The sequence below is a fragment of the Myzus persicae genome, unplaced genomic scaffold (assembly GCF_001856785.1).
Source record: "Myzus persicae strain clone G006 unplaced genomic scaffold, MPER_G0061.0, whole genome shotgun sequence".
Taxonomy (NCBI): Eukaryota; Metazoa; Arthropoda; class Insecta; order Hemiptera; family Aphididae; genus Myzus; species Myzus persicae.
Genome location: NW_019102287.1, coordinates 331,666 through 353,989, shown reverse-complemented (window position 1 = coordinate 353,989; position 22,324 = coordinate 331,666). Strand labels below are relative to the sequence as shown.

Sequence of the window (22,324 nt, the reverse complement as noted above, 5' to 3'; positions counted from 1 at the left end):
ATAACAAACCTATACAGTACCTATCTATTACCATTGATAATTTACACATGCTATACATAATCAAAGCTATAGTATAGGTCACAAGTACATATTATTAGGTACAATATATCACATTATACTTATGCAACCAAACATTATAATCTGAAAATGAGCACAATATTTGGATAAGGTACTTATTGAAAATGAAGCAACATCAAATTATTATGATTACTTAATATTTATTACAAACGCTTATAAATATTTTTATGTTTAATTTTATTTTTCACAAGCATAGAAATTGAGAATATAAATATCATTATTTATAAAATATATTATACCCCTTTTCTTTTTTGTGTACTAATATATAGTACATTGTTGCCACGAATAAAAGAGTCCCCAAATTTATTTTTAAGTTCTCCATTTATGTATTCTTCTGTTTGTTCGAGGGCAATATTCATGTAACCATCAATGCAAGCCATTACACCTAATAAATGTAATTAAAAAATAAATAAATATAAAAATATGTACTCGTTATCAATTTGTACTAGTCTTTAAAAACAAATACAACAATTAAAAACAATTTACATTCACCCATCTATAAACGTGGGTAAATACTATATCCAACATGAGTTTTATGATTTCTATATTATCATAGGTACCCACATGTTTTAACATTAAGAGGTATTTTAAGCACTCATATGGTGCAATACTGCAATTCATTTAGACACTAAACTTTCCAAAATTAAGAAATCTACTGTGGTATTTTCCATAAGCAAATATAGAGTTTGGTGCCACTCAGCCACTGGCATAAACACAATAAATTGCTTATTACCTATGATCTAAATAGTTTATAAAACTATGAATTGAAATTAAACACATATATTTTTAACACTTATTAGTTGTATACTTATATCAACACCCCGCATCATCATTTGAATACTAATGTTTAGGACCTATTGCAGTATAAAATAGTTTAAATGTAACAGTATCGTTGCTGTGGCGATATTGTAATTTGAATGCGGTATAATAGTCACCAAATAGTTATGGCAGCAATGGCGGCTTGAGTCTTTATAACTCAAGGAGCAAGTTTATAAATAACCCACCCACCAACTACATTTACTAGGACCAATGTAATATTTTTAGGTTCTTCTTTAGATAAATTTTTCATTAAATTTTACAATTTATGATATAGATACACTTATTTTTTACTTGAAAATAAACTTAAAACATTTTGTTTCACAATTATCGGGGCAGGGTTTTCGGGGACTTTTAGTATTCTTATTGCAAGCCGCCCCTGTATGGCTGTATGGCAGTAAGGCAGTGTCTACCAAACTCTTAAGATTGATCCAGCAAAGGATCCAAAATGTTCGAGGAAATGTTAGTATAAAGTGAAGATGTGGATACTGATATAAAAAAAAAAATTAATTATTGAGTTGTGAAAAAATTACCTCTGTAATCAACTCCACTATTCAATTTCACAACAACTGGACGACCGTGAATTTGTTGTATAAATTGTGTTAATGCTTCTTTGCGACTCATTTTGTGGATAAGATTCTAAAGAAAATAACAATAATATACTTATAAAACACGGTTTTCGTAAAATAATATGGAAATATTAAGCGAACAGTTTTTACCCGTTTTAGAAAGATAAAAGATAAGAATGAAATATCCAATAAATTCGATTTAAAACAATAAATTTATTTTAGTAATTTACTACCTGAATTCAATTAGTATTAAATAGTAAGTACTAAATACAAAAATACAAATACTATTAAAAACAGTTTGAGAAAAAGCCGACAATCGTTATCATTAATTTTAATGTCAGTTGACTGTAATCATTATTTTGTATAGCAGACGAATTATACAACACGGTATCTATTATCAGTTAATATTGTACAAAAACATACAAAACAGTGCTGGCAACATTGCAGTTTTTGAAATAATGTCTATCCAGAATTTCATTACGTACTTGACGATCTAATAATAATATTGTAAAAAATAAATATTGATTAATTAAGTATTGAATATTGACAGATTATCTGGTTTTGAATTTCATAAATATGTTCTAATCGGCAGTTCGGTATTCTGGCTCATGAAATACACCTTTCTTCCCTCTTATTCCTTTAAACTATCATTGAATGGCCCCCACAACTATTATACGGCTATACATTCCCAAAAAGTTCTACGATTTGTAACATTTCCCATCTTATTAACTTCCGTAGTTCCGTCTGCCCTAAATTTTTACCACTTACTACCGCTCACCTATTTTCGCTTTTTCTCCAACATCCCCTTCATATCCAAAATATATTTTCATCTCTACAAAAAAGTATTACATTCTCATATTCCTAATCCATACCATCCTAACTAACCTAAACTTTTTTTATATCATAGTTATTTACTTAAATGGATAATAAGTTAATAGTTATGACTTGAAAGATATCTATAAACTTTGATTTAGTTATTTATCTGTCTATAAACCTTGGTGTAAAAGTTGTAAACATTTTTGGGAGGGAAGTGGCGCCTGCCGCTCTTGTGTTCGCAGCGTGCAGCCTGAAATTGTCATAAATGCTGGGCGACGATAACGCCCCTAGAAACTCACTGAAAATACCTAAAGGTGCGTATCCACTGAATTTTACTTTGCTATTTTTTAATACAAAATATACAATTACAATAACGGATGATAATATTGAGAATCGACTAGGTATCTAAATCTAAGGTATTTTATTATTTTAATTTATCGGTGGTATAACTGGTACAAGGTATAAATGCCTACGAAGACAAATCAGCGACGCGACGGCAATATCCATGGATACTTGGAGTTTTAATAATGTTTAAAAATAAAACAAATAAAATATATTAATGTGTTTATTTATTACCCAGTACGACGACGACTAGCGTTTTTTTATCATCGGTTATCGATCTACTACGAATTTCGCACTACGAATCTACATTTCGAACATTTTTGATAACGTGACGGTCGACAGTGGCGTGATTATTTTCCCGATAATATTGAGAGCCCTTCGTCGCTGTCGTCGTTGTGTCATCTTCGATGTTGTGCATAACCAGGGCGGCAAGGTTATACTCGGACAAGAGGATGCAGAACGGCCAGTAACTGGATGCAGGGCACTCGAACCGTCCCGAAATTTGTTTGATGTCTTAGAAATCGGAAAAAAAAAATCAGAAAACTCAGGAGATCGGCTAACGTGGCGGCATAAGTTTTTCGCCTGCAGTGTCAATACTGTTTTACAAACTGTTTTGCAATATAAAATATATCTTGTGAATATTTCGGTAGGTAAATAAAAAATAACTAAGTTATTGTAGGTGGGTGGAGATGTGGTAAATGACCGAAAGAGAAATGCAGCGTTGGGAACGAAGGCGGCCTATAATAATAACAAAACACAAAAACATTCAAATTTTGAATTCATTGTACTTTTATCATCTTTACAATTAAATTTCAAATTACATCTGTATCACAAATAATGAAAATTAAAAATAAAAAACATTATCAGTCTCTTAGTGCAACGGAGTGTACGATATCTTTAGTGAGTCCAATTTTAGCCAACACAAACAAACTGGATGGTTTTTCCACTCGAGAACTCGCCACGTATAATGTACCTACGTAAATGTGAAACACGGGATGCCCAAATCTAAACCAAAAAAGATGTCGTTTGGTCTTGAGACTTATTGATTGTCATTGCGAATGCCAATAAAATTGGAAATTGAACTTCAGGAACAGATTAGAATCTGAATCTGTACCAAGTAAACCATTCAATGGTTTGGTCGGGTGGTGTTTCAATTTCTGGTAGTTGCGCTTTTCCTGACGTGCAACACATTCCGGCTGCCTCATTGTTGAATTTAAGAGCATTACAATGCTTACATTCCTTGTCCATAGCACCAGTCTTCACTTTCGAACGGGCGTAATATTTAAATATTTAATATCTGACCCATACTTGAATGCTAGACGATGGAATGAATTGGATGTAAATGCTCGATGTACTTGTTGGCGTTGTCGGTCATTTGCTCTGCGTGTGTCAACTACGAATTGACGCACTTCTATAATCGTCTATTTTGATTTTGTTCAGCTTGTGCCTCACTCAATTGCACCACGTTCATACTCATATTTTCACTATCCTGCTGGATATGTTCGTCTGTTCTTTGTGCTCTTCTATCTTGCTAGGCTGCAGTTTTAGTCGTTCGACGGCCCAAATCAGACCCTTTGCGTCTTGCTGGCTTTGTTCACTGTAAAAAACACACAAATAGAACACAGTGTACATAGTGTATACATATAGTGTTAGTGTATGCGGAATAATTCGGAACAATTCAAAAAAATAATTAATTATAACAATTTTATATTATCGATGTCATAATTTGTTGTTATGGAAACCCGCGGACCGCCACCCCTATATATACTACATAGGTATACAATTTACACGTTAAATTTCAAAAAATATTTGAGCCACCCTTTTCATTTAGGGGTATGAAAAATAGTAAACTTCACTCTCTCAGATCTACTGAATATACACACAAAATTTCATGAAAATCGGTCGAGCCGTTTCAGAGGAGTTTGGCGACATACATTTTATACTGTGATAATGACACAAGATTTTTATATGTTAGATACGACAAGTAGAAATTAATAAGAAATAATTTTTTACGTGTAATATATTAATCTTTAATATTTAGAGATGAACTTTTTTTGATGTGAAATAAGATTAGAATTACCAATGTAAATCGTAGACTGTTTATACCACGAAGCATCTCAGACTCTATGCTATGTAACATTGAAGTTATTAATATGATTCCATGCCTTCATTATTAAATGAAGATATGACTACTCTCTTCAATTGAAATACGGTAGGTTCTGTTGAAATATTTGCACATAATTTATACCTTACCTACCATAGGTTCACATAGTAGAAATGGGTAAATAATAGTGTATATTTATACTCTTTCCAATGAGAATAAAATTTGTAAATATAGTAAATTTTGTTAAATTTATAATCATATATAATAATTTATAAAGTTTTTTTAATTACAACATTATAATTATCATCGTTATTCTAAGTTTAAGTATCTAATTTCATCCAAATTTTAAGATGTCTATAAAAAAAATTTATTTTTAAATTTTTTGGTTACAGTATTATCAACGCACGAGGAACTTAAGTTTGTTTTAAATTTTAAATTCCTTACCTATAAAAATTTAACGTTTTAACTGCAATATTGCAAATTACAATATTTTGTGAAAATTTGAAGTAAAGTGCCTTTATAAAAAAAAGTTGTGCTCGTTTTTTTTTTAATTTTATCGAATATTTATGATAAGAACTTATCGAAGATTGAGGAACCTTCGACTTTGTAGTCAATTTTTTGACATTTTTAAGAATAAAATAAAAATAAAATATGAAACTACACTCATCAAGTCACACACATATTTCGTACTTTAATATGAATGTAACAAACTATACTTGTACCAATTTAATTTATGGTATAACATTCACATGGTGTAGAGAAGATTTATTTATCAATTTCTTATGACGAATTAAATGGGCTAGCCTAATTATAATGTGAAACATAAAAATGTATATACATAATGATTAATGGTTGTTGTAAAAGTAAAATATGTTGAGTGACTGAATTATTAAGATATAACCTAAAATAAACAACAGAATTACAAATAAAAATATTGATATTAAAAATATTTAGAGAAGGTACCTAGTTATAATATTATGTCATTAGATACGTAATTTTTTATAACTATAAAGTAAATTATCAAATAGGATTTGTATACATTGCTATTTGCTTCGGTAGTCTTGTAAAAGATACTTTTAAAATTGTATTTAAATACAAATTTATTTGTAGTTACTTTCTTTTAAAATAAATATATTACTACATTAATACTAATACATACAAGCATTTTATATTATATTTTTTTTTGCTGTGGAGATGACACTACAAAATCTTTTTATAAGTTTTATATATTTTATTAATTTAAGTTCTACGCACTCCTGGACCCATGGGCTCTCCAGAAGTTGGAAAACGGCAATGCATATTTTTAGATCGTATTTGCTGCGAATGGATGACAGGAAAAAACAATTCACACACAATATGTGTACACGATAATTTTTGAACGTGTGAGATAGAAATTCGCGCTTTCATCTCCTTGTAAAAATGTAATCAGAACCCCCAAATAAGTACTATCAGCTAGAAGCCTAGAACTACAATAATATTTAAGTCATACATTGTTGAATTCAGTATAGTATATACACCCTTATGGATTTAATATGTTTAAATATATTTTATTTGTATGGAATAAATAATAAATTAAATTTTGATTTCAACTTACTTTTTGTATATTCTTCTGCGTGTAAACCACATGTTTTGCGGCTGTACAATATTTTGTTACTTCATAGTTCACACAATCTCTCTTCAATTTCCTATTTTTTCTTAGAAATTTCCAGTTTACAAAACATAAAACTTTAGTGAATCGGTCGACTTGATTGAGTATATAATACATTAATTCCTAAAAGAGACGTGCCCGGTCGCCTCACTAGGTCTAGGGACTGTGGTGCAAGCGACGTCTACAATTAATATCGGGCAGTGTCCCTATAAGAAATACAAAACGAATATTTTATCTAATATTAATCATTTTTGTTCATTGGTTTTTTCCCGATTTCTGCCACTTTGATGGCCCGCAACAAATTTCCAGGTTTCCAAAGTGGCACTTCAAATATTTCACATTAACTTTTGTTTGGCAGCAACTTAATGAAAGTTAATATTAATTAATTAACTTAATTGCCGACATCTGGAATTTTGATGGCCCGCAAACAATTTCCAAAATCCTAATATAACCTTCAAAATATCAATTAACGACCACTGCAGTAGGTATGTATAAATAACATATAATATGAAGACAATGGTTTCAAAAAATCCGTGCGGAAACGTCGCTGGATGACGTCTTGTCCGACGAAAAAACTTTTCGACACATACCTACAGGCAACAGCAGCGTCGGGAACTGGTCGGCCGCCTGCTAGGTAACATAGTGCAATAAAATGAATCTGATCTCCTCAAACTTCGCAACCAAACATGAGTCGGACGATTGTTCCATTGAGTTAATTCATGTGTTCCGTCTCAGATACTGGATAACAATGTTCAACGGTTCGGTTTCAGATGTCGTGATAATATTATAACTTATAAAAGTAGAGCGAGTGGTAATAAAAAATGTTTAACAACTAGAAAATACTCGTTCGGATTTTGATTTCGATACATCAAAATTCTCAAAAAAGTGTTCGGCTAAATAAGAAGGGTTTTCGTCTGCAAACGAAGTTTGTAAAGCTACAGGACACCCCTTAATTGGTACAAAATATCTCAAGAATTTGAAAATAAGGTATTTGAGTATTTTTAAAGATTCCGAAAATCAGATTTTGAATACCGAACTGCATTATTAAAGAAAAAGGAAGGTAAGCATGCTTGGTGAATCGCCCTGTATATGGTACCGATATTTTGAACTACAAATATGCCTGTATTTTATATATATATATGTATTTTTTAAATATTTACTATCAATTTATCAATACTAAATAAAATTCTGTAGCTTAAGTTTTCAAACCACGGCTAAAATATTTTTAATGCCAATATTTTCATTTATAAATTAACCTTAGAAAATGAAAAGATTGGTAAATAAAAGTATAAAGTTACTATATTATGTCTATATATGTTACATTGTTAGCTTGAAAGAAGAAAAAAGTAACACTCGTCTCATTCAAATATTAGGTACATTAAATAATGCGATTGTATAACAATGGATGTGGTAGGTATTTCAATTTGAATCATTACAATCGAGTACATATTATTTTCAAGACACGTGACCTAAATTACAATATTGAGTATAAAATATTGTACAGGAAATAGAAACGCAATTACATATAGCGTTTAATAATACAAGTATTCTTAAAAGCTTTATCTAATTGAGCCTACTTGTTGTCATGCATTTTGAATTTCGTACCTATTATTTGAAAGGCTTCGTGAAATTAAAGCCCTGTACTTATAAAATACATTGTAATGGAAAATAAAATAATTACTGTAATTGTATACAGTTTTAATGAAATGTTTTAAAAACTTAAAAGGATTTTATTTTATAGGTAAAATAATAAAAGCAATTCAATTAAATTAGTACAAATATAGTATCTACTTTACCCAGACTGCAATTTGTCGTCTAAAAATATTATTATAATATTATCAATTTATTATCATTAAAAAATGCTGTCTGGGACAATAAGTAATAACCATATTAAAAAAATGTCATAATCCGTTTACCTACTCATATGTTGAGAAATAATTAGTCTATATTTTAGAGATTTGGCTTAAAATAATACATTTTGTTCACATGAACAAATCAATACATTTTTATTTTTATTATTAATAAAAACGACTCTCCTACCCAATTTAGTTGTAACTAGTTTTCCATATCAGTATGTGCATGCGTTTCATTAATATTAGTAATATTAGTGGGATTCAGAGGAAGGGCAATTATATGACCTTTATGGCTTTATACATATTTTCTCAGCCTAATATCAGATGCTACCTGGTCATTATAAGAAATCACTTTTAACACTACGTTTTTCGATTGTACATGCATATCTTCTACAGCTTTACGTTTACACCCTAGATTTACAATATGGCGATGAATATTTGTTAGATCGTAAGACTCGTGATTATATTCTCCAGTTATTGAAATAAAAAAAACATTCTTGTCTGAATATATTAGTGCACTGCTATAAGTTCTCATAACATATCATAAACCGGTAGAGTCGTCTTTTTTACTTGTCGATCCTAAATTATATTTAAAATTCGTATATAGTATACCATACGACATCCTTGTTTACTTTTTAAGAATTATATGATTTCACTTAAATTTTCTAAAGTCGTAAACAATATTGATTAAAAAAATACTGTCAAAAAACGCACTTCGACTCGAAAGTAAACGAAACAATTATTATTATCTTATCTTTATAAAATAATGAGCGGACCATAACTGGGATAGATCTATCTCGACGGTGGATCATTGTAGACATATATATTAGACAAAAATAATGTAAAGCAAATGTTCCCCAAAGTGTGTATTGTAAAAATGTGTCAAATAAAGGGTCAATATTCTAGGGCAAAAAAAACTTGTTAAAATATTTGAGCAAAAAGAGACGTGGGTGAAAAGCGAAAGGTCATACATGGGCTAAAAGTGTTCCGCCCACCCGGTGCAAACAAACACTAGGTGAATTTGTGATCCAAACAGCCAATGTAACATCAATATGTGGTAACATAATATAATTGTTTATTAGTATGCATTGCAATGAGTTATATTTTGACTAGACGGTATTTTTAACGTAAAGGGTTCAAGGTTAGAGGTTTCTGGTAGAAAATTGTATCTATATTCTCTTTTGTACGTACTTTGGATAAGAACAAAATATATTTAGTACAACTGTACTATAGTACTTACTTTTTCGTACTGGGAATTCGGGAAAAACTAAATAAGAATCTACAGAAAACATAAATATTATTTACGCAACACTTGTTTACGCAAGCAAAATTGTTTTTTTTTTTTTTTGGTAATTCAAAAAGGAATTATCATTGTAGGGACTTGAAATTATTCTTCACTACCTATAATAACATTATTTATTATGTACAATAAAATTTGATTTGACTAATTTTAAGCTATAAACTATGTAAGTATACTACGAACCTATTAACATCGTTTTATAGTAAGTACGTGGTATTGGTATTTTTGTATTACCTATAAGTGGTAATAATATAAGTATATTACTATAATATTTTTAGTTTTGTCTTGTTTACTGCATTATTTTAATATTATTTTGTATATCCGTTTATATTATGTTGTGTATTTTATAATTTATACAAAGTGTTTGTTCCGTGAATTTATAATAAACTGGATGATTCCGCATGACGTCAGTGACAAATTATATTTATATGCCAGTGGATTTAAACTCTGTTAAATGTAAACTGTACAGATTTTTAATCTGGTTATATTTAGGTTGTTTTGATTAAATATAAAATACAGGTCTAAAATGATATCCAAACATGTAATAGCTGTTCTGTTTACCAGGTAATACAATATCCCGTGAAAATCGGTTCATACATTTTTATGATTTTTATGAGCTTTGTCCCAATTTTAAGTTAAAATGCTTATTAAAAAACCTTAGATATCTATATTTAATATTTTTAAATTGCTATTAGAACTTATGAGGAACTTTGTATTCAAATTTTAAGCTGTTCGAAAAAGCTAAAAATATTTTTTATTTATATTTATAGGAAAAAAACTAAAAACAATTGAAAATTGAAACTATTAATAAATAGCTCAAAATAGTCAATATATTTTTAAAATTATACCATGCATATAAAAAGCTAATATAAATAACTATTGAACATTTTAAGTATCTATAATAGCTACCTCTTTGTTTTTTTAATTATAACAAAATAACGATGAATCCATAATTTACCTGCGGTTGACGTATTAATTCAATTGACGCTTGTAAAAATAGACTTTGGTTTTCTGGTATATTTTTTTTTTTGTAGGTTAAATGTAGGAAATCTTAAGAAGAATCTTGTATTACACTATCAAATCTTAGATACAAAAAGAAAAGTTTTATGGATTTCTAACTCAAAATAGTTGTACATTTTACGCACAACTTATTTTTTAAATTACACTAATGAAAACTTATGAGGTACCATGAGTTACATTTTCAAGTTTTCTGATCTACCAAACATTGTTTTGTTGGCGGTAATTTTAAAAAAACTAATAAAAGTCGACAATTTCTTATGTTCATGTATAGTTCAAAATATTTTGAAAATTTTATGGTGTACAGAAAATGGTAAGATAAACATTCGGTGAAAAAATGTATACATCGTTATTTTTTCTCTTCAGGATCTTATCAAAAACTGGTGTTGTGTAAAATTCTGGTTTTTCCTAATTAATTTTTTTTTCACCTGACCCTTTTAATATTACTAGGAATTCACTTTCTTTTTGACTTCTCAAAATTTATGACTAGATTCACTTTCCCACCAGAAAAGATACTGAAGTAAAAAATATTATGTTATATTATTACTATTATTTATTTTATTATACTTCGATTACATATCGTGTAAACAGGTATATATGTTTAGAAATAGAGGTTGGTGTAATGCCTATATAGGTACCAATTAGAGAGTCAATAATCAATATATTGATTTTGACCCTCCTTCACTAGATAATGATTGTGGACGATGGCGGTGCGCCTCTGACATTCCCATACCGCGTGGCTATACCGCAGTTTTAAGGCTAATATATTTTATACCTGTACATATAATATACAAAATGTGTGGCATTTGTAGAAATACTTTAATAATACTTATATATGGCTATATATATGTACATATTGGTACTTTATATAGATACCAATACATATTATATTAATATTTGAAGATATTTTTAAGTCTGTAAAACTAACATATTCATCGCATATTTTAACGATTTAGCATTCGTAATTCGTGAAGTATACAATATACGATACTGGGAATATAAATGAGCGCATACTGCATTTTATATACTGTATAAGCCTACTCAAAATGTTCAAATATATAAGGCATATATATGATTAGTGAAAATCGTGTACCTAGGTTCTTATAAGCACACGGTGGTAATCCGATTGCAGTACAACAATCACTGAAGCAATTTCTAAAGTCTTAAGCCATATTATCAATACGTTGATTTAAAACGACGGTTGGTATTACACTCGGTATGGGTACTGCACTGGGAAATATTAATAAAAATGGAATTATAATATATGTTCGTTTTCTGTTGACGCAATGACGCCTCTCTCCGGAGTGTACCTATATATATATATTATATGTATGTAATATTGTATGTAAGTATATAAACTAAATACATATTACATCCCTCTTACAAAATTGTAATGCAAACAAAATCTCATTCATATTTTACCATCATCATGGTTTTTCATTTGAAAGCATAAGTAGGTACATATTAAGTAAGTACGAATAATATAAATTTACCCAATATATTTTATAGTTTAAAGTTTGGTACATAAAAAATGATTATATTTTGTGAAGCTCTATGCTGAAGTTAAAATACGCACTTTTAGATGAACAAATGTAACGATTGCTGTTTGATATTTTAGTTTTTCGTAAAAAATAATGAGTGTCGAAAAATTAACACAGTATTTCTAATTCATTGTAATTCATTGTAATTCACAATCTCTATTCAAGAGTACAATCTAATATAGGCAGATGTGTTTAAAACCTCATTAAGTTTAAATATAGTTTTACTTGTACTTTATAATCTTTTTAGTTGGTTCCTAATTTTAGTCCAAGTATACACATGTATTACACCTACCAAGCTATTATTCTTATAATATAATTAAATATGCAATATGACACATTATGCGTTATGGTATTTAGTATTTAAAATATTTTTACGTGGTATTTTGCGGTAATTATCGAAACGTTGTCTATCTCTGGTACGGTGTATCTGCCGTGACAGATAAAATAACAATAGTATTGAAATATGATATGATTTAGATGTTAGACAATACATAAGTTATAGAGAGAAGAATTCAACGTATGTTGAAATAAAATATTAATAATATAATATATTTTACTTTACCGATGACCCGGTAGTATTGCACCATGGATAAGGACATGGAGCAAACGAAAGAAAGAGACTATAGTTCCGAACACTTATATCTATCATGTCGAACGATTATTATAAATTTTGATAGTTAACGAAAATACTTTTACCTAAATGGCAAGACTTCATGGTAATAATTAATAAATAATAAATGAAGGAGAAAACACCACTTCTGGGATTTAATATGTGCCTATATTATAATAATAAAATACAAATATTGCAATGGTGTGAAACGCCCTTATATAATATATTAACAAACATTTTGTCGTTTTATACCGAGATGCAGGAAAATTGAATGGCAGTCGGCGGTATAAATATCGATTTCATATAGAATAATATCAATAGTATTATCGAAACATCATCAAGGTGGTCCGATACTTTGGAAGTAACAGGTTTTATTACATTGTGGACATATTATATTATTATTATTTGCTGGTATTCTCTATTACACCAAATATCAATCGCCGAATTTCATACCAGAACATTACAGATTTTTTCGCATTCGCTCCTCTGGCCACAAGTAATATAATAATAATATGCTATACAATAATACCTACATTATAATATCATACTCACCTGCAGTTTTTATAAGAAACCGACATAACAGTAATAATGATAATAACAATAATAAACGGGTAGCTAGTGTGCTATATATTATTATAATATATTGTGCTCATTTGATCATTGTACACGTTGAGATTCCTCGTAAAACTTCACAAGGCAATTTATTCCCAAAAGAGTTTGCCGATGCTATTTATCCTTTCTTAGTTTCACACGGTCATATAGGCACCCTAATACCATATTAATATTATATGATACCATTGATACCTTCTATTATAATATACTAGGGAAGGGATGCCAAAAGTCCCTTGCAGGCTACAAAGATTTCCTTACATTGTTACATTTTCAGCGGACTACGATATGTATTTTTTTTTATAATTTTACTAAATTAAAAATGTAGGTAAAACTAAAAAATAATGCGAAATACGCTAATTAAGATGTGTCTTATATCTAAATATTTCTCAGTATATTCTTGGGCAAAATATATTCATTTTTTAGTTATTGTCATTCAGCATAGATGATAAATAAATATTGTGTATTATAGATATCAGAAATTGAACAAAAGCAATTTTTTATTAGTTTTAACTTTTAAGAAATGTAATGTGCCATATCAACTAACATACACAATTAAACCAGGAATGTACAAACGTTTTTTATTAAAAGTAGTAACAAACAGGATTTTTCAAATATTATCAATATTATCAATTATTACTATTTACTTATTAAATTTATTTGAGTTAAATATTTTTACTGTAGGTCTTTAATATTAATAGAAAAATCAAGGGTAGATCATAACTAAATAGCATACTCCACCTAACATGTCTCGAAGTTAAGACATAATTGCCACCCGATCAAGAATCAGGCATACCAACCTCACCCATATATTATTCATATATGCATAATAAAATATGAAGAACAATAAATTCCCCTATTATCAATGTGATAAACCCCACACACAATAAAATACATAATCCTGGATTGCTCGAAATTCGTCCGGACAAGGAACATTCTAAGTCACCCTTCAACAACAGAGGTACTTGAGGTAACAAAATACCCATCTAATTTAAGACCTTTTAAAAACCATCTCATACAAAAAATTAAAACAAGATAATAGTTATGTTACGCGAATAACTTTTAAATAAAAAAATGTGGGCAAGTGGGTACCGCTCTGCAGTACATTAGTTGTCGTGTCATATCGAGTCACAGTAATAATGTACTCATTTATTTAATGTTTTAAATTTGAATTCATGAAATAATCATATTGTACACAAAATATAATTCTGAGCGAAGACGATCTGTCACAACTATAATAATAGTCATAACAATCATATTATGACTATTTACTAAGTATATTTTTTAATATTGTTGCTATTAAAGGAATTTTTTTAGTATAAGTAATACAGTAGATTGAATTAATTTTTGTCAAAAATGGCGAAAACATTGCATTTGACAATGTCATTGTATGTATTATAAAATACAATAAAATACTTTACAAATTTCAAGTAAGTACTCAGGACAAATATTTTTAAATTATAACAACATTTTTCTCGTTAAAATCTAGGGTTGTCCAAATTTTAACTTAACATGTCGTTTAAAGAACTTTAAATTTAATGTTCATGTATTTTTAAAAAAATCGTCCGACAAGAAATCGTTGATTTATTGAGTTCTTGATCAAGTAGTCTTTTTTCTGTTTTGTTAGAACTAAGGTTGAGATTATGGAAGCAGAATGTCGTTCTAGCTTTATTTTTACCCAATGGGTATATAAGATGTATATTAATAAATAATAATTAATGATCCACTAAAATATCTGAATTTATATCCCTCCCTACGACCACCCCGAATGCTGCTCAACCCTATTTAGTTGTGCAGAGTATATAATAAGCTTTCTACGGTCGACCGTTGTTTTGTTGCAAGCGTGGCACACTCGATGTGTTTTTAAACTTGGCTTGCAGGTGTGCAGGTTGCGGTAGTGTAAGTATACAACTCATCAGTGTAGGTATACTCATATTGTTTCATGCTTGTTCACTAAACGTACAACGTATTTATTATATTTACCTAGTATAATGTAAAATAGTTATTGCATAGCTAATGGTAGTAGTTAAATTAACTGAGGTAATATATATTAATTATTAAAAAAATATATTTGAACTATTATAGGCACATGATTCATCTATCACTACATAACACTGTAAAGAATAAATTAATGTATGGCTTAAGACATTTGAAGTATTTTACTTACCACTATTAAAAAATATTCAATACATAATATAAATACCAACCTATGTATCTAATACATGTATAATATAATATACTATAGCCGTTTTTGTAATTTATAATGATAAAAAAATACAAAATAAATGTACAGAACAACAGAACATTTTCATTTCAAAACCAATATGTTATCTAAAGACCGAAGATCAAAATTATCATGTTATACTTATCAACAGTGTCGTTATATTAAAAGTTTCTCATGATGTTTTCATGAAGTCCTCGCTCAAGAATAATATCGTATTCAAAAATATTTAACTCCTGTATTTATTTTATAATTTGGACTACATTTATTATTTGTGTTAACTACTATTATTATGTAATAATTAATATTATAACCTTTTCTATTATATTATTACACATTGTATATTTTTGTAAATAATCTTATTATCTATTGTAAAAATACAAAAAAAAAAAACAAAAATACTGTAACACTAAGTTTAGTTAACCATTTTCAAGAAAACTTAAAAATAAAAAATATTTCTGAAATGATTGAAATAACTAAAAAATAACCACTATTGTTCACTAATATTCTAGAGAGGGGGCCCAAAGAAAAGGTAAAGCCCTCAGCGTAAAACTCGTTAAATATATATTTTATGATCTAATTAATGTATAAATATCTCATGATAATTGTTCACCCATATGTGAGTAACTCAATGGAGACTAATTAGTATTAAGATTTATATACGATTGAAATGTTACTATGCATATAATAGGCACCTTTGTATATTTAATATATATTAATAGTTCTATAATTTATAGGTATATATCTATGTACCATGGTGGGTGCTAGGTATAGTGTATGGAGAGAACGTTTGGGCGTATACTGTTTGTGTATACATTTGGTGAAAATAAGCAAATATGAGAAGCAATACACACACGCGTGCGCGGAAAGAGCGGAAACGTAAACTACGAGAAAGGGAAAAAGAGCTCAAGGAAACTGTTTTCCATTAGTGTGGAATCAAAGGTTTCAAAAGGGCACTTAGAAACAATACTCGGGCGTGGCGCTGTGTGCAGCAATTCCATTTTATGTACTTATAATAAATCTCGAGTTTAAAAACGCTTTTGTGTTCGGTATTCGTAATTACTCTGAAAATTGGGTTTGATACAAATGGAATGTAATTCGACGTAATAGTAAATTGACGAATGACCTATTGATTTTATTATGAGCCCACTGCCGTATAATCGTGGACGTGTGACTAAAAAAAATTTTGGTTTCGCACGCAATTGCAATTTGTGCGTGTCATGTATATACTTAGTGAACAGTGGCATAAAGGGGATAAGCCCCACAAAATGTTATCGTCTATACATACAGAATTTAAGAAATTAAAAACCGTACAATAATGACAAAGTCTTTTAATTATTTTGCATGAATGGATTTTGAAAATAATTTATTAAATAATAATTTTTAAATTTATTTTAAATATCTCGACGTATTGAAGCCATTGATCACCGTTAAAAAGTCGTTTTATTTGTTAAAAATGTATTCAAGATTGTTAATGTAAAATTGTGGGCAAGTGGGTAACACTTTGCTGTACATTTGGGGGCCATGCGGGGCACTGTAACAGTGTAATGTAATGGAGGTATTGTAAACTATTACAAAAGTAAGTATAGACATATAGTAGTAACTCATAAACAATTATTGTGGTAGTATTTTTCAATTGGTACCTATATTGTCCTATAATATTATGAAAAAGTGATGAAGAAGCTTGTATTATAATTTCAAACTTTGGACCAAGCCAAAAGTTTATATCGGCACATTTTTTTAGAAAAAAAGCAAAAAAAAATTTCGAATATTTTTAATTAGCTCAAAAAGAGCCAAAATATTTTCATTATTTTTAGAAAATACTAAAATAAACATTCTGTGAAAATATCATATTGTATCTATGATTTATTGTTTTTAAGTTACACCAAAAAACTAAATTAGCTAAAACACTGGTTCAGCTTGAAAATTCTCGTTTTTCTCTAATTCATCAGAAGCTATCAGAAACCACACTCAAAGTTGAAAATCGAAGCATTTTGATTACTCATCATGTATATATAGACACAAAATTCACAAAATCATTGTGAAATCAGTACATTCATCGCTCTGCTAGCCCACACATAATCTAAGTGTTAAAAAATCACATAATTTAGGTGTATATACTATTATTACTATATTACACTACTGTAATTATTATGCTCTGATATTATAGCGTCACAGGTTGTCGTAATTATTAAATAAGTTCTGTTAGGTACTCTTAAACAGTTTAATGTTCCTTTAATCAACGATGGCGCAATAATTGATTTTCAGATAATACTTACCTATATGTTATGTAATGCCAATTATAAAATTGTAAACCTATTACTTATACTAATAAATATTTTATTTCGTGTATATTTCGTGTGGTTATGCACCTCCATTACGCAACTACACGATCTACACATTTAAATTTATTGTAGTACAATACTACTGCAGGATTATATTTTATTATACATGTGACATATTATTGTACACACGATAGTAATGATATGGAAATGTGCACGCGTGACGTGTATTATAATAATATACTTATGTGTTATATGCAATATGTATAGTATGTTACAGCCTTACAGGGTGCAGCCCTGGCTTCGCGCGGGGTAACTGGAAGCTAATAATAATAATAATAAACTGTGTATTATATTATAATAATAATGTATGAGCGAAACGGTCGGCACACAATAACCGGACGAGAACGTGTTAAGCTCGGTCCGTCGTCATTATTGTTGTTAATCAGCCATAATATATGTGTACGATTTTTTTCTTTCCTTCTCCCCGTCCTAATTGGACGAACATTGTATTAATAATAATCGGACTAGGAAAGCCGCGGGACACGACTCGAATACGTCGTCGGTCTTCCGCGCGAATCCCACGCTGTTCACGATCACTGCAATATAATAATAATATAATATGCTCATTGCTCGTACACACGTAGGTACTTATATATATATATATATATAATATTTATTATTATAATTATTGTACAGACCGCGAGCGGGATAGCGGACTCGAAAGAACGCGACCGCTGGCCCGGAAAATACCTGCACGATATTACACAAATTCACATACATATAACTGCATATATAGGTTTATTAAATACAAATATACTCTTGCCCGTCTAGCAGAATATCCGTTTGACACGACCCACTGCGTTATATTATTCCTGATTCGTCTGAGAAATAAAATTTGCATTTTGTTTATGCAGTGCCTATATTGGAATGCGTGCGCGTACGTGCGTGCACGCGCGTGTGTACAAAGGGGCATTTAACGGCAGATTTCCAGATGCAAGCAGAGATAGACTTGAGGACTGAGGTATAATATATTGCACTGTGCACAGCCATATACTTTTACAATTTTCGAGATTTTTTTGAATCGAATACTTTAAGTTAACTTGACAAACGGAAATACGCTGGGGACACCATTGAGCCATTGAGGTGCATTGAAAATATTATTATAACTAATATATTTCAAATTTCAACATCTCTTATAACTATTTTAACCATTACCTACATCATATTATATGTGGATTAGACTGGAACACAGTCCATAGTCAATGTCCTTCTAATTTCTTGGAAATTATGTTAGTTTCGCCAATATGGTGGACGGTGGTATATCGTTTAATTTACATTAGGTAACTCTAATGATGTACGTCATAAGTTATTAATAAGTAATAACTGTCAACTAATAACCATGAATATGTTACTCAGCAATGGTGGAAAGTCCTGGTGGAGACGGTCACAGCGACAGTCCAGGGATACGTGGTGGACGAGTGCCTATATAGTTATAAGAGTGGAAAAAAAAAGATTTTTTCATTTTTGAGGGACTTGCATGGCTGCCACGACGTCACTGGGGGCAGGCCAAGTGGTATTGAAGTTTACACGAACACCAGTTGTGATGGAGATACCACCGTCTACGGAGGAGTAGGTGACGGTAACCAGTAACCACGAACATGGAACTCGCAGTGGCTGATTATTCCGAAGACAAGTTGGGTCCGGACTGCTAGAAGAAAGCTAGTTCCGGCGACATCGGACCAAGTTAGCATTCTAACTTTATGCGAACATTTTCAAAATGATTGCAAACAATTGTAAATGATTGCAAATCCAATCCCCAAATGTTTAAACGCCCCCCTCCCTTTACTGTTTAATCAAAAACAAGTTCGGGTAGGGGGAAGAAGTGAGTCCATGTAGCCCAAAAACGTTTGACAATCGCTTTCGGATACAATCGTAAACGGTTGTAAATAAATATAAAATCAATCCTCAACTTAAAAATCAAAAACAATAGCCGGTCGGCCAAACGCACGTATAGGCCGACGGTAGACGTACTTCATATCTTCGAGAAGAAGTCTGGATCAAGCTCAACAGCAGAAGAAGTGTAGAACAGACTTCGTCCCCTGGCCGGGTATCGTAAAGGATTCCGGACATTCTGCAAGACCTTACGTTACACTGCGTATTAATAAATTGTAATATGGAATTTAGTAGTTTATTACGTCGTATTAAACTAAGTAAGTTTAGAAATCACGAGTAATTAGAAAGCTCGCAGAGTGAGCACTCCTATAACTTGTTTTTATTTATATTTTGCGATGATCCGGAGGTGACAAGAACATTTTATGACGTGTTCTTATAATAATGCACCTATATAATATAATATTATTTGTTCAAATGGCGGTACGACGATTGGCCAAGGTGACAGCACACGCGGTCCTGCAAGTCTGCAGTATTTGCTGTCGCATTATATTATATTAAAATATACAATATATACCAACCCCTACGTGTTATATATATATATATATATTACACGCTGCAAGTCGCGAAGACAGGGTGGTCTCGATTTTTCTTGAGACCCTCACGTCAAAAACATAATGTTACACAAAACATAATATAATAATATATATAGTGTGTGTGTGTGTGTGTGTGTGTGTGTATAATACACGTGTTTGGGCGCATTTACACGGGTGCAATGGATCGAACAAACGTTGTTGACCGACAAAAAACTCGAAACGGCATAATATAGAAACGCGGCCTTGTGCAGTGATATTATTTATGTTGTATAAAGGTACGTATAAGTATTATAATAGTGGCATATTATATGCATGGAATTACCTCCTCCAATATGCGAGTAAATAATATTATAATGTACCTACATTATAGGTACGCGCGTATATAATATACGGCGGGAAAGAAAATCGCTGTATATTATCGTCGTGGTCGTGGTCGTTATTATTATTTATTATTATCGTATAATACGACCCCACCAGGTGTTGCGTCTGACAAACAACACCTACGCACAATGGACGCGAAATCGTCCGAGATTATGTGTCCTCATGTGAAAACACGGTGCGACGAAACATCATGTTATTACCATTACCGCGGATTGGCGGCGAGAAAAAGCCGCGTTTTTACCCACAAACACAATAATAATATATTACTGCCATTATTATTATACATTATAACACGGGTAAAGGTGTACCGAGGAGGTACGCCTAATATGTACATAATAATATGTGTTCAGACATAATGTCCATACATTGTAGTCGCACGCACATACGCGCGTTAGGTTCATTATATTGTGTGCTTATTTTCGATACGCGTTTCTTTATTGAGAACCGACCGCATATTATTATTATTATTATTATTATTATTATTATTATTATATTATCCGTATCGATGTCCCAATGTACCGTTATTAATCCTATTTTGACGGTCTTCTCGTGGAGACGCTGGGCACCGATCGCATCGGTTAGATCGGACCGATGCGTCGCTAGTATAGGTACCTACATAATATATAAATATAACCATATAGGTGGTATGAATTATGAGCACCATAATATACGGATATTAATATACATAGCTAATACTCACATGACACTTATCAAAGCACAAACAAGGAGCGCTGTTAATAATTCCGAGCAATATAATATTATTGTATAATACAAAATATCTTACACTTAATACATTCATATATATGTATATTATATGAGCTAGTCTTAGGTTCCTACGTCACCTTCGTGTGATTCAGAGAGTTAAACAATGTTTACAATAATGATAAAAATGATGCTAGTGAAAAGAAGTATACCATTTAAGGAGGATCTTGTAGTGATACAAACTTCTTTTTTTTACTGAGAATAGCCCTTTTTTATTCAAAATTGTTAAGAAAATTATATTTTTGGACATTTTGAGTGCGCTTTTTTATTTGAATTTTAAAAAGTAATTTTTAAGGTATTGAACTTAAGTCTTAAAGTCCTAAGGAAAATAGCCAATTGTAACAGGCTTTAATGATTTAAAAATAAATATAGTTAATTCGTATTAATCTATTGTCAAAGTAAAATAATTAATAAGCGCTACACTAAATATTACTCATATAAATATATTTCATATTCATTAATTTGACCGAACTATTATTAAAGGAAACTACTATTAACATATTAACTATTATCATTATAGAATACGAAATATAAACATTAGACACTAATAACTCGTCCGAATTCTGATTTATACATTATACTTAACAATATCCAAAAATATCATCGGCTTAACAACTTACAGCAAAAAAAAAAAAAATTCTCATTTGATAATCAATAAAAAAATTGTATCACTACAGGACACTTTTAAATAGTATTTACAAATATGGTCTTCAAGTGTACCCGCTTATTAAAAAGATTACGAAAATTAGAATTTGAATAAATGATCAAGTGGGGAAGAAAATGATTGACCACAACTATAACATGTCAGGTAATATATTTAAAGGCATAACTATTTATTATAATGTAACGAGAGATAGAACACAAACATTCATAATTATTATAAACG

At 30.2% G+C, this 22,324-nt stretch overlaps 1 protein-coding gene across 1 annotated transcript; it reads right to left on the bottom strand.

Moving 5' to 3' along the window:
* Positions 1-201: 201 nt before the first annotated feature.
* On the bottom strand, positions 202-1,822 carry LOC111031758 (U6 snRNA-associated Sm-like protein LSm6). Its single transcript, XM_022311838.1, has 3 exons — positions 1,614-1,822; positions 1,428-1,533; positions 202-463 (listed from the first exon to the last, which is right to left on the bottom strand). Exons 2-3 carry the CDS (start codon positions 1,516-1,518, stop codon positions 312-314), a joined length of 243 nt encoding a protein of 80 aa, XP_022167530.1. The 5' UTR covers positions 1,519-1,533; positions 1,614-1,822; the 3' UTR covers positions 202-311.
* Positions 1,823-22,324: the final 20,502 nt, after the last annotated feature.